Source organism: Marmota monax, unplaced genomic scaffold, assembly GCF_021218885.2.
Source record: "Marmota monax isolate L192 unplaced genomic scaffold, Marmota_monax_Labrador192_F-V1.1 WCK01_AAM20220418_F8-fsc00599, whole genome shotgun sequence".
Classification (NCBI taxonomy): domain Eukaryota; kingdom Metazoa; phylum Chordata; class Mammalia; order Rodentia; family Sciuridae; genus Marmota; species Marmota monax.
The window spans coordinates 235,757-250,691 of NW_026693178.1; the positions used below are offsets into that span (position 1 = coordinate 235,757).

A 14,935-nucleotide genomic window follows, 5' to 3' on the forward strand; every position below is an offset into this window, starting at 1 on the left:
TTGGGGCCTAGTCCCACGTGATGGAGATTAGGGCCTACTTTTTCTTCTATTAGACACAGAGTCTCTAGTTTAATCTCTAGAACCTTGATCCATTTTGAGTTAACTTTTGTGTATGGTGAGAGATAGGGATTCAATTTCATTTTGTTGCATATGGATTTCCAGTTTTCCCAGCACCATTTGTTGAAGATGCTATCCTTTCTCCAGTGCATGCTTTTGGCACCTTTGTCTAACATAAGGTAGTTGTAATTTTGTGGGTTAGTCTCTGTGTCCTCTATTCTGTACCATTGGTCTACAGCCTGTTTTGGTGCCAGTACCATGCTGTTTTTGTTACTATTGCTCTGTAGTATAGTTTAAGGTCTGGTACAGCGATACCACCTATTTCACTCTTCCTGGGTCTCTTAGTTTTCCAGATGAATTTCATGATTGCTTTTCCTATTTCTATGAGGAATGCCATTGGAATTTTGATTGGAATTGCATTGAACCTGTATAGTACTTTTGGTAGTATGGTCATTTTAATAATATTAATTCTCCTATCCATGAGCAAGGTAGATCTTTCCTTCTTCTAAGGTCTTCTTCTATTTCTCTCTTTAGGGTTCTATAGTTTTCATTGTAAAGATCTTTCACCTCTTTTGTTAAGTTGATTCCTAAATATTTTATTTTTTGAGGATATTGTGAATGAGGTAGTTTTCCTCATTTCCTTTTCAGAGGATTTGTCACTGATATATAGAAATGCCTTTGATTTATGGGTGTTGATTTTATATCCTGCCACTTTGTTGAATTCATTTACTAGTTCTTGAAGTTTCTTGGTAGACTTTTTTAGATATTCTAGGTATAGAATCATATCATCAGCAAATAGTGATAGTTTAAGTTCTTCTTTTCCTATAGTTATTCCTTTAATTTCTTTCGTCTAATTGCTCTGGCCAGTGTGTCAAGAACTGTGTTGAATAGAAGTGTTGAGAGAGGGCATCCCTGTTTTGCCCCAGATTTTAGAGGAATGCCTTCAGTTTTTCTCCGTTTAGAATGATGCTGGCCTGAGGCTTAGCGTAGGTAGCTTTTACAATGTTGAGGTAAGTTCCTGTTATCCCTAGTTTTTCTAGTGTTTTGAACATAAAGGGATGCTGTATTTTGTCAAATGCTTTCTCTGCATCTATTGAGATGATCATATGGTTCTTATCTTTAAGTCTATTGATGTGATGAATTACATTTATTGATTTCCATATGTTGAACCAACCTTGCATCCCGGGGATGAATCCTACTTGATCATGGTGCACGATCTTTTTGATATGTTTTTGTATCTGATTTGTCCAGGCACACTTTTGCCTCAAGCATTGCAAGTTGCTCTTCTGCCTGGACTGCTCTTTCCTTAGACATCCAGCTGGCTCACTATTGTACCTCCTTCAGGTCTTATGCAAAATGTTACTTTCTCCAGAAGGCTTTCTCTGAAGAGAAAAGAATGCTTAAACAATGTCGAAGATAACACCTTATCAGTTTATTCAAAACAGTACCTATCCCTATTCCTTGCTTTATTTTCTGTCTTCATTATCTTCTGAATATGTACGTACAAAAGAATATCTAAAATATTTGTATGTCATAAGGCATAAAAATACAGCGAATTGTCAAGAACCTGTCACTTAACTCAGTAACTAGAAGATTACCAATAGTATGCTTTTATTTGTTGTTCCATATTCTCCTACCTCCTCCCAAGAGGGAACAAATATCCTGGATTTGAATCAGTTATTCTCTTCTATTTAAAAATGGATTTATCTTCCTGGGTAAGATGGCACACACTTGGAATCCCAGCGACCTGGGAGGCAGATGTAGTGGGATTGCAAGTTCGAGGCACTTTAGTGAGACCCTGTCTAAAAATAACAAGTAAATAAATAAGGAATGGGATGTAGCTCAGTTGGAAAGGACTTCTGGGTCCAGATTCCTATTTCCACTCCTCAGAGAATTCCAATACTGGGGCAAGGGGAGAGAAAAGATTTATCTCATTTAGTATATTTAGCTCTGCCTGATTTTAAGCTTTTTGAAAATGGTATCCTGTTGTATGTATGTAGTCTTCTAAAACTTGCTTTTTTAATTCAGTGCCTCCACAATTTGAACATGTTTTTACATTTGTTTATAATTCAGTGACTTTTTTCACTACTGTTTTAAAATTTTGTGTTACTCTACCACATTTTTTTAAAAAAAATACAAACTGGTATTATGAACATTCTATGGTATATCTAAAAATAGAATTACTGAGTCAAAGGGTATGCATTTGTTTACTTTTGCAAGATGTTGTCAAATTGTTTTCCAAAGAAGTTATACCAGTTTATACTCCTACCAGCAATGTATAGGAATTTCCATTGATCTACTTCCTATTCTTAATTTTTAACCAATCTAGTAAGTATAAAATAGTGTCCGTTGTGATCTTACTTTACATTTCCCTTATTGGTTGGGTTGAACATCTTTTTCATAATACTTACTAAAAATTTATGCTTTAGTTGATTATCTGTTTGGACATTTTGCTCATTTTTCTGTTTGGTTGTTTTTCATTTTAACTTGTATGATTTCTTTAATCTTTCTTGCTTGTATGTGTTATAAGTACTTCTTCCAGTTTGTGCTTTGATTTTAAATTTTCTCATTATTTTTTGATGATTGGAAGTTATTATAACATAGTCAAATTTCTCAGTCTTTTATGATCAGAGTTTTTTGTGACTTGTCTTAAGAAATTTAAATCTACCTCAGGATCAAAAAAGATGTTCTCAGACTTTTTCTCTGAAGTTCTAAAGGTTTACTTTTTATTTAGATCTTCAGTTGAAATTGATGTGTGTGTTATTTAGATCTTTGGTCGCAATTGATGTATGTGTGTGGCGGGGGAGAGAGAGAAGGTGATGATTCATTTTATTTTTTCACATTTATACAAATCCTCATCTGTTGTTACAGCATCGTTTTTAAAATAGTTGCTCCTTTTTCCATTGATCTCAAGTTGTTCTTCTGTCAGTATCATGGTTTCCATCATTGATTAGTTTATCTATTCCTGTACTACCATCACACTGATAATTATCATAGCTCTAAAACAAGCTTTGGTATCTGGTTTTGAGCCAGATTCCTATTCCCACTCCTCAATCCCCTGTATAATATTCTTTGTATCTTGGCTATTCTTAGCCCTTTGCTCTTTTTAGAATCAGCTTTTCAAGTCCTACCTCCCCCATTACAAAAACTCTAATGGGATTTTTTAATTGAAATCACATTGAATTTAAAAATAAATATGAGGAGAATTGATATCTTTATTACATTGAGTCTTTTTATCTCTAAACATGAGGTCTTTATTTAGGACTTCTTTATGTCATTTAAAATAAGATTTCATATGTATCATGTACATCCTTTGTTTTATCAGCTTTTTTGCTGCTATGACTAAAAGATCTGACCAGAACAATTGTAGAGAAGGAAAAGCGTATTTGAGGGCTCAGGGTTTCAGAGGTCTTAATCCACAGAAGGTCAGCTCCTTTCCTCAGGGCTTGAGGTGAGGCAGAACATCATGGTGAAAGACTGTGGCAGAGGGAAGCAGCTTACCTGGTGATCAAGAAGCAGAGAAAGAAAGACTCCACTGGCTAGATGTATACACCCCCAAACCACGCCCCAATTCCCACCACCTCTAGCTACACCCTACCACTTCAATTACTACTTACTTAATCCCTATCAAGAGGATTAATTCACTGATTAGGTTAAGTCTATAACCCAGTCATTTCTCCTTCAAACCTTTTTGCATTCTCTCACATGAGCTTTTGGGGGACACCACATCTAAACCATAACATCCTTTGTTAATTTATTCCTAAATACTGTATAGTTCTTGTTGCTATAGAAGCATTGGCTTTGAAATATATATATTTCCTAGCTCTTACTTTTACTAAAATATAGAAATGCATTGACTTTTTTATATTATTCAGTTAGCCAGATATCTTTCTGAAACCTTCTATGATTGCTAATAATTTATCTTTTGAGTTTTTTGATGTAGATAATGAAATCATCTGAATAGTTTTATTTCTGTCTTTATAATTCATGTGCCTTTAATATTGACCTATAGCGTTGTATTTACAATACATGTTAACTTTAGAAGTGATGATAGTGGACATCCCTGAATTTGTGTGTGTGTGTGTGTGTGTGTTACTGGGGATTGAATCTAGAGGTGCTCTACCACTAAGCTGCATCCCCAACCCTTTTAATTTTTTGAAAGGGTTTCACTAAATTGCTTACTTTGGAACTTGGGATCCTCCTGCCTTAGCTTCCCAAGTTGCTAAGATTACAGACATGTGCTATTACCAATCTTAAAGGGAGTATTTCCAGTGTTTTCTTCTTATATTTTGATATATACCCTTTATCAAATTAAGAAAATTGTTTCCCGGGGCTGGAATTGTAGCTCAGCAGTAGAGCACTTGCCGCCTATGTGTGAGGCACTGCATTCGATTTCTAGCACCACATATAAATAAACAAATAAAATAAAGGTCCATCAACAAAAAAAGAAAAAGAAAAGAAATTTTTTTCCTAGTCTAAGTTGCTGATAATTTTTATTATGAACGAGTATTAAATTTTATCCACTGCTTTTTCAGCATCTATCAAAATGATTGTATCATTTTCATCTTTATAGACTTGTATGGATTTTCTCATGTTAGACTATATTGGTATTCTTGTTTCCTAGATTTGATTTACTGATATTTTGTTTAAATTTTTTTAATCTATACTGAAGAGTGAAATTATTCTGAAATTTTTCTTTTTCATGCTTTGTCTGGTTTTGCTATCAAGATTAAACTGGCCTAATAGGAATAGTCAGATAAACTACAGTTTCAACTTAATTCAGTGCTTCTTAATTTCTTCAGGTTTTCTAATTCATTTTGAATCAGTTTTTTAGGCTACATTTTCTTGACTTTGGCTATTATGTATACGTTTTCAAATTAGTTAAGTTCTTCATAGGATTCTTTTATCTTTCTGTCCTCCACTGGATCATAGTTATGTTTTTTTTTCTTCATTTGTAATGTTGTTTATTTTGTACCTCTCTCTTCTTGCTCCACTTGTCCCATGGACTTCATAAATCCTCTCGGGTTCATAAATTTCTGCCCTTTTTCTTTGTCTTTTTCCTTCTACTCTCTTTTTGTTTATTTTCTTGAGCAGTAGCTGCTGCTGCATCCTTTTCTTCCTCCTCCTTCCTCTCCTCCTCCTTTCTTTCTTCTTGTCCTCTTAATTCATTATTTCCAGGCTTACTTTTTTCCTAACATAATTAATTTATAAATTTCCTTATAATATAGTATTGTATTAGCTGCGTTTCACAGGTTTTGGAATGAAGTATTTTAAATATTTCATTCCTGAGTATTTTAATTTTCTTTATGATTTCTCCTTTTACTTCTGAGTTCGTTAGAAATATTCTGTTTTAAATTTATATTTTTATAATTGACTTTAAGTTAATTGAATTGTAGTCAGAGAACATAGTCCATTTAATAACAATTTCTTGAGACCTGTTGGTATATAATCAACATTTGTAAATGTGCCTGAGAGGGAAAAACATATATTCTCTAATTATTGGGTAAAAAGTTGAGTATATACCCACTAGTTCATCCTTGTTAATTGTATTCTTTGGGTAGTATACAAAACTAATCTTTGTCTGCTTGAAATATCAGTATTTAAAAAGCTATATTATCATTGGTCTTTTTTCTCCCTGAAGTTATATCAAGTTTTAAACACATATATACATACATACATACATAAGTGTGTGTGTTTGTATGTGTGTGTATAAGTAAAACGTAACAAGTATAGAATCGTTGCCTCTTTCTGGTAAATTGAACTTTGTATCATTATATACTGACCATTTCTGGACCTAATAATTATGCTTTTGTCTTCAAAATTATTTAGTCTGACATTTCTGTGCTTGACTCAGCTTTCCTTAAGCAGTTAATATATTTTTAAACATTCTTAAATTTTTAGCTTTTAGGGTCCTTCATTTAGGTTACCTCTTGTCAATAGCATATGAATGGATTCTGATTTTAATTCATTATGGAAACATGATTCCTCAGGCCTAAGTTGGGAAGTTTTTTGCCTCTGGAAAGGTTTTGCTTTTGCTTCTTCTGGTGGTATCTAGGTTTAGTTCCCTTCAGGGTCTTGGCAATTGTAGAATAGAAGACTCAACTTCCTCACCTGGTTGATGATTCAGGGTTCCATGTCCCAAGGGAATTGTGTATTTAGTATCTGCTCTGAGGTCCATTCTGCCTTTTCTTAACTCTCCATCCATAAGGATACATTATTCAGAGGCTGAAAGTTGTTGTAGATATCTTTGACCCCTGTGAGATAAGGGACACTTTGAGAAATTTTCCTTATGCTGCATATAATTGTTCTGTAAGGGCAGGGTCCCTTAGAACACTTGGTTAGCCATAATACAAGATATGGCAGTCTCCTTGTTTTCTGTATTTCCATATTACTTATAATATGTGATGTACTATGTATATACTTATTTATTCTCTTTCCATTAGAATATAAACTCCAAAAGGGCAAGAATTTTTCCTGTTTTTTTTTCTGTCACATTTCTCACATCAAAACCATTGTCTATTGCTTAGTATGCATATAATCAATATTTGTTGAATAAATGAGGATGGAGAGAATGGTGTAAAAAAACAATGATGACAAGTCTTGAACTTTTACCTTGAAATGTTTTTGTGTTCCTCTGTGACCATTGCCGCAGATTAAGTTGTACTTTTCCCTAGACTATTGTAGCTCATTTCCAACCTCTACTTTGTGCTTCATTGTTCATTGATTCATCTGTCCTTCCAATCTATCCTTCATATTGTTTCCAGACTTTCTTTCTTAAATAGATATTATCTCATTGTCTTGTTTTGCTTTGCCTATAGAATAGATTCTAGTTTTTTTAATGTGGTATTTTATTCCCAACATAGTTTTCTAGTCTTATTTCTGTACAAAGCATTCTATGCTCTACTCACATAAAAATACTCATACAGGCTCTTAATATGGTATATCTGTGTTTTTATGTGACTGTGTTCTTACCTGTAGGGTTCCATTTGCCGAAACAGTCATTCTTTTGTTTCTTCTTAATAAATCTGTGTCCTGTTTACTTGTAGTCATCCAAAGTCATCTTCCTAAAGACTATCTGATATTCACTGAAAAGAATCATTCTTTTGGTACTTTTCTATTTTGTCACTTTTTATAATATGCACTCTATTCTAAAAAATCTGTCTGTCCCAACTTGCCTTACTAGGCTTATGCTTCTTGACAAAGTCAAGGTCTTTAAATTTTTTTCCCTAAAGGTCTGCAGTACAGTAATAATGTATCTTTGATAAGTAGTTACCAAACTTGATTCTTTTTCCAAACTTGAATTTGGAAATTTATTCATTCATCAGTTTTTATCTGATGTTATTTTTCTTATTTTTCTATGGTGAATTAATCCTGTCTCACATTTTTAATTATTACACTGTAGTGGCAATAACTTTCAAATCCAAATTTTCTTATTTTCACTCCCCTGGCTAGTATGACTTAGGCATCTCATGTTACTCAAACTTAATGTCAACTACTCTTTGTTGTTCCCCATCCCAAACCAGTATCTCTCATAACTTTTCTATTTCCATAAAAGGCACTATCATTCTTTTGAGCACATAGATTCAGAAAACTTTGGTGAAATCTTTATCACTCTTTCTTAATCTTTGATTTCAAGTAGTCACAAAGTTCTCCTCTAAACACTTCTCAGCTCCATTTCTTCCTCTCTGGTCCCTTATCACTTCATGCCCAGTTCTCTTATTCCACCTTTCCTATAATCTCACTACCTGTAGTATAAAGCTCAGATTACTTCACCTGGTATTTAAGACTATCCATAGTCCAGTTTCATCCAACTTCCCCCAACATGAGCCTTCTCCTGCTAAGTCAGACTTCTTATTGTATCCTCAGTATACCCATTCACAGTTTTTTCACCTTCTGTGATGCTCTGGTGCTCTCACTCTTCCTCTACTCTGCCATGCTGATTGCTGTTCATTTTTCAGGATCTACAAATGGATATAGTTCTCACCCTTACCCCTGGTGAACATTTCCCTCAATAATGAAATCTCTAGTTAATCACTTCTGACTTTGAACTTCTAAAAAGTAGTAATTATTGTTTTCATTGAAATGCTTTAAAAAATTAGCAGATTGAGAGGGATCATAAAGGTAGCCCAGTTAAATCTCTAATGGAAGAAAGGCCTCAGGCCAAGCTTCTAATATTATACAAAACTTCCAATTTTTTTTTCTACATAGTGAGCATCTGGAGATTAGGATCTTGGTTTTATGATGTTTTAGTTTTTCCTCTTAATGCTTAGGTATGGTTCTTTGCCCCTAGAAGACATTAAAACATATTCATCGATTAAATAAATGAATTCAGTAAATTTAAACACAAATTTTCTCGACAAAGACTCACTTGCCTCTTCCCACCCCAAATCTCTCTGCACAGTTTCTTTTTCCAAATGTCTGAAGATAAAGATAGCTTAAAAGATGGTAGATACATTTACCGCCTACTCATTTTCTTTATATAGCTCTGTATTAACCTTGGTTTTTACTTTTCTACATTTTGAAATTATATTTGGAGTTTCTTACTTTTGCATGTACATATGAATTTTAATGGAGTCTGTTAAATGTTGGTCATGTTTTCCTATGGCAGGTTAGGAATATTTAGCAAAGAATGTTCCATTTGATTTATTTAAGTGAAGGCAATTTTATTGTGGTTTGAAATTTTTATATAAAAAATTTTCATCCATGCAAACTCTTTGTTCTGGGCAATAATCAGTTTATATAACTTATGCAGGTTTTAAAATTGTTATTACTATTTTTTTGTGTGAGATGATTATAAACAATAACTTTAATTGTTTTGTAATTATTTGAATGGCATAATTTTGAAAATAAGTTATGTTTCCATGGCAAGGATGTTTATGTAAAGTTAGTGCTAACTTCCAAGTGTGTTGAGTGCTTTAACTATGTAGAAGGTGCTTGCTATTTGATTTTAAGTTTAGTTTTGATGAAAATGCACAAATGCTATTTTCATATTATAAGAAGTTTTTCCATTTTAGAGCATGTCAAAGGAATAAACAGTAATTTGAATGCTCTATTTTTATTTCTAGAAACCAGCAAATATCCTAGTAATGGGAGAAGGTCCCGAGAGAGGGAGAGTCAAAATAGGTAGGTAATTACTCCTTAAATAATTTATTAAGAAGCTGAAATTCCTTCAAAGACGGTTTCCCTATTTAATACTCTTATTTAAGAAGTTAATTTTAAAATTACTTCTGCACATTATTTTTAGAAAAGATGTTGGAAAATGTAGGTGTATAGTCTATAAAACCTCAACCCCTCCCCCGCAATAAGATCCTGTAATTCTAAGTTGAAAAATCACTGGGAATTGACAAGGAAGCCCACGAAGACATTCACTCCCATACAGTGTCCCAAGCATGTGTTTATGTTACTTACTACCACTGTCCTGCAGAGTTACCCTAAACATAATCCCATAAATCTCATTTTTTTTCCTTAACCTTACCAAATGTCCTTTCCCTGAATATATCCCCCTTGACTTAGAGACCCTCACATGTTTTCCTCACTCCCCCACTCTTGGCCTGCATATCCTGTGCCAGGGACTGACATTTTTTCCCAATAAATATATGTTTATAGCCTTTCATACTTACTTGAAGGGTCTAAAAGAAATTAACATTATTTATACCTAAAAAATGAGCTAAGAAATGCTTTGTCTAATTTATTTTCATAGAAATTATGTTTATTGGATGTTCAATTTTAAAAAAAAAAATTTAGTTATAGATGGATAAATACCTTCTTTCTTTCTTGATTTTTATGTGTTGCTAAGGATCGAATCCAGTGCCTCATATGTGCTAGACAAGCACTCTACCACTGAGCTCAAGTCCAGCCCATGTCCAGTGCTTTTTAAAAGGACTTTAAATTTGTTTTATCAGCCTACTTTCTTTGCTATTAGAATATACTCTGCTAGAGAAGGTGCTAAGTTGACCTAAAACAAACTCATGCTTTCCTGCTTCACCTGAGTCTGTCCTGCTGCTTAGTTTTCGACTTCTTCCATTACTTTCCTAACCTATTTCTGAAGAAGCTCTAAACCAACTTCGCTTTCATTAAAATTCTACTCTGAGTTTGCATTCAGCTTTATTCAAAAAAGTATTAATGTTAATTAATTACCTGGGGCTGCTATACCTCTTATCTTTCCCCCTCCCTTTTCTACTCCTCCTCACTTATTTGTGTTTTATACTCACACTCTTTTTCTTATAGGCATTTTTAAAGTATCTACATTTTACGAGGTACAGGTGAAAGAGTAAAAGGGATTGTCCCTCCCTGTGAGAGACAGTAAAATAAACTGTACTGTACAGTGTGGTAGGTGCCTTCAATGTTATTTCATTTATAATGTAGATAAGGAAAGCTGGATTTAGACAGTTAGTAGCTTATTTAGTCTTTCAAAGATAGGACTTGGGTTCCTAGTCCTGAGACTACATGGCTAACAACAAACAAACATCTGTTAATGTCGGAGTTGGTTGTGTGACCTCGCTCACTTCCACTTTTTGTCAACACAACTCTGCCTATGAAACAGCCTCAGATAGAGTTACTCTTCCCTTCCAAAGTCGAACTTACTAGTTCCTTTCCTATCTTCTAAATATCACCCTGCCCTGCCTAAGATTCTTATATGATAGTATTATCATTTTCCCCTTCTCAAGTTTCTTCTTTCCTTCAAACGTTCATAGTCCTTTTCCTGATTTTAAAATAAGTCTTGTATCCATGTTGTTTTCTTTAACATTTGTTCTATTTTTATTCCACTCTTATTCCTATACTTCTGGAACATCCTTGATGTTCACTTTTGGATTCCACTTACCCTAATTTGTTATAGTCTGGCATCTAATTTATCTCTTGATCAAAACTGCTTTATAAGAGAGAGAGGAGGAGGGAAGATGGCGGCGAGGGGAGTGCATTACCCCCGTGTGCTGCTTCACTGTGTGGGAGTATGACAAGTCAGGACGGCTAAAGGATATCTTGTTAGGAATTTCCAGCAATAGTGGGGTGCGCCGGAACCTGGAGGAAGGATTTCCATCGCATGAGGATCGGCTACGGGGACTCAAACGCGAGAGGTTTGTCGCATGGAGGGTAACACTGCTTATTAAGCAAATTGCCCCGCGGCTAGAGTCTGCAAGGCGCGCTGGGATAGAGACGCAGGGTTACAGCGCTGCAGTTTCTGCCAGACGCGCAAGCACCGCACTCAGGGCTGAATTCTGGGTTCGAGACGGGGAAGGAAGCGGTCCATCTCGGTTCTCCACACCGGTCAGACCACAGAGGAGGCCAGCAGCCACCATGTTGGTAAACTGACGTCACCACACCTGTTTTTGACTGACCGCAGCTCATTCAGCCATAGAACAGGTAATTTCAGGCTGCAATTCGCCTGCGGCTTGCAGACAGATTGCTAGGGTTCAGCGCCTGGGGGCTTCTTAAAATCTGATCTTATCGGAGTGAACACGGAGTGCGGGGCGGCCGAGTTCCGGCTCCCGGAACCGTCCCGGAACCGCCCTGGCTCAGGGCTGCGGAGCCCGCGGAGGCTGCTTCTTGGAGCTTACACTTATAGGAGCTTACACCGAGCACAGAGCGGCCGAGTTCCGGCTCCCGGAACCGTCCCGGAACCGCCCTGGCTCAGGGCTGCGGAGCCCGCGGAGGCTGCTTCTTGGACCCTGCTACTATCAGAGCATACACCAAGCACTAAGCGGCCGAATTCCGGCTCCCGGAACTGAGCCCGCGGGGGCTGCTTCTTGGAGCTTACACTTATAGGAGCTTACACCGAGCACGGAGCGGCCGAGTTCCAGCTCCCGGAACTTCCCTGGACCGGGGCTAGGAGCCCGCGGAAACTGTGTCTCGGTCCGGGTCCTGCTGAGGGCAGGTCAGGACTCACCCATTGCTTGGGTTGCCTGGCAAGGGGAACGAAATGCTGCCATTCGCATAGGATACCAACATGGCAGAGATCTGATGTCAGCAGAAAGCGGTGGAGGAGAGATCTTCATCAATACCAGCGGTGACATAAGCAGTTGGTCTCCTGGTAAGGGGGGTGAGGCTCAGTCACCCGAGTCTCCTCAATTTGTCCTCGAGCCAGAGGGAAGGAGCCGGGCCGCCGCCAGCCCCCGGAGCAGGCCCAGCGGCTCGCCAGCGTGGTGACCGCGTGACCCCAATTGGAGAGGGGGCGGAGCGGAGCCGCCACCCACACCCGCCAGGTGGGCAGACCCACGACCCAGTAGTACATGGGCGTGGTAGGAGGGGCAGGGCAGAGCCGCCCTTCGCGCTTGCAAGGTAAACAGACCTGTGACAGCCTGGCGGGTCAGGCCCAGTGGCCTGCCAGTGTGGTACACACGTCACCCCAACTCGAGTAGGGGCAGAGCAGATCCTTATCCCACGCCTGGATCAGGCCCTGCCGGTGTGGTGGTCACGTGACCCCAATTGGAGTGGGGGTGGAGCGGAACCGCCACCCGTGCCCGCAGGGTGAGCAGACCAGTGATCAACCTGCAGATCAGGCCCAGGGGTCCGCAGGCGTGGTAGGAGGGGCAGGGCAGATCCGCCGCCCGCGCCTTCAAGGTAGGCAGACCTACAACAGACCGGCGGATCAGGCCCAGGAGCCTGCCGGCGGGGTACAAACACCACCCTAATTGGAGTAGTGACAGAGCAGAGTCGCCTCCCTTGCCAGGAACAGACCCAGCATCCTGCAGGCGGGGTAGTCACGACACCCCAATTGGAGTAGGGGCAAAGCAGAGCCTCCACCCGTGCCCGAAAGGTGGGCAGATCTGCGACCGACCAGCGGGACAGGCCCAGTGGCCTGCTGGTACGACAGACACGTCACCCCAATTGGAGTAGGGGCAGAACAGAGCCGCCACCAGCTCCCAGAACAGGCCCAGTGACCTGCCGGCGTGGTAGCCACGACACCCCAATTGGAATAAGGAGAGAGCAGAGCCGCCGCCCGCACCTGCAGGAAAGATACGCAAGCAGTATGAAAAGACAAGGAAAGAAAGGACCACAAGCAATGCAGGTCAACGCAACTTTAGAAGAGGTAACAGCTGCAGCAGATGGAATGTCAGATAAAGAATTCAGGATATACATGCTTCAGATGATCTGGAGTATCAAGGAAGACATTAAACAGCAAAATCAGACAATGAAAGATCACTTCGACAACGAATTACGCAAACAAATCCAGGAAGCAAAGGATCAACTATACAGGGAGATAGAGGTTATAAAAAACAAGCAATCAGAAATCCTAGAAATGCAGGAAGCAATAAACCAACTTAAAAACTCAATGGAGAATACTACCAACAGAGTAGAACACTTAGAAGATAGAACATCAGACAATGAAGACAAAGTATTTCAACTGGAAAAGAACATAGACAGCTCAGCAAGACTGTTAAGAAACCATGAGCAGAACATCCAAGAAATATGGGATAACATTAAGAGACCAAACTTAAGAGTCATTGGGATACAGGAAGGTACAGAGCTCCAAACCAAAGGAATGAGCAGTCTATTCAATGAAATAATACAAGAAAACTTCCCAGACTTGAAGAATGAGACAGAATCCCAAATCCTAGAAGCCTACAGGACGCCGAATGTGCAAAATCATAAGAGATCCACACCTAGACACATTATAATGAAGATGCCCAACATACAGAATAAGGAGAGAATTTTAAAAGCTACAAGAGAAAGGAAGCAGATTACATTTAGGGGTAAGCCAATCAGGATAACAGCTGATCTTTCAACACAGACTCTGAAAGCTAGAAGATCCTGGAATAACATATTTCAAACACTGAAAGATAATGGGTTCCAACCAAGAATTGTGTATCCAGCGAAATTAAGCTTCAGGATGGAGAATGAAATTAAAACCTTCCACGATAAACAAAAGTTTAAAGAATTCGCAGCTAGAAAACCATCTCTTCAAAACATCCTAGCCAAAGTATTACAGGAAGAGGAAATGGAAAATAACAATGAAAACCAACAGTGGGAGGTAGGACAGTAAAGGGGGGGGGAACAATCAAAGAGGAAAACAAACAATGTTTAGTAACAGAAATAAACAAATATGGCTGGAAGAACAACCCATATCTCAATAATAACCCTAAATGTTAATGGCTTAAACTCACCAATTAAGAGACACAGGCTAGTAGAATGGATCACAAAACAAGACCCAACAATATGCTGCCTACAGGAGACGCATTTGATAGGAAAAGACATACATAGGCTGAAGGTGAAAGGTTGGGAAAAATCATATCACTCATATGGACTTCGGAAACAAGCAGGCGTGTCCATACTCATATCAAATAAAATAGATTTCAAGCCAAAGTTAATCAAAAGAGATAAAGAGGGACACTACATACTGCTTAAGGGAACCATACACCAACAAGACATAACAATCATAAATATTTATGCCCCAAACAATGGTGCAGCTATGTTCGTCAAACAAACTCTTCTCAAGTTCAAGAGTCTAATAGACCACCACACCATAATCATGGGAGACTTCAACACACCTCTCTCGCCACTGGACAGATCTTCCAAACAAAAGTTGAATAAGGAAACTATAGAACTCAATAACACTATTAATAACCTAGACCTAATTGACATATATAGAGTATACCACCCAACATCAAGCAGTTACACTTTTTTCTCAGCAGCACATGGATCCTTCTCAAAAATAGATCATATATTATGTCACAGGGCAACTCTTAGACAATATAAAGGAGTAGAGATATTACCATGCATCTTATCTGATCATAATGGAATGAAACTGAAAATCAACGATAAAAGAAGGAAGGAAAAAGCATACATCAATTGGAGAATGAACAATAGGTTACTGAATGATCAATGGGTTATAGAAGACATCAAGGAGGAAATTAAAAAAATTCTTAGAGATAAATGAAAA

At 38.0% G+C, this 14,935-nt stretch overlaps 1 protein-coding gene across 1 annotated transcript in view; it reads left to right on the forward strand.

Annotated features, from left to right (window-relative positions):
* LOC124100469 (cyclin-dependent kinase 19) overlaps positions 1 to 9,643 on the forward strand; it is a 141,727-nt gene extending 132,084 nt beyond the window's left edge. The window contains exon 5 of the mRNA XM_046455998.2: positions 9,123 to 9,643. Within this exon, the coding sequence (XP_046311954.2) occupies positions 9,123 to 9,188 (66 nt within the window). The 3' untranslated portion in view covers positions 9,189 to 9,643. The remainder of the gene's footprint in view (positions 1 to 9,122) is intronic.
* Positions 9,644 to 14,935: the final 5,292 nt, after the last annotated feature.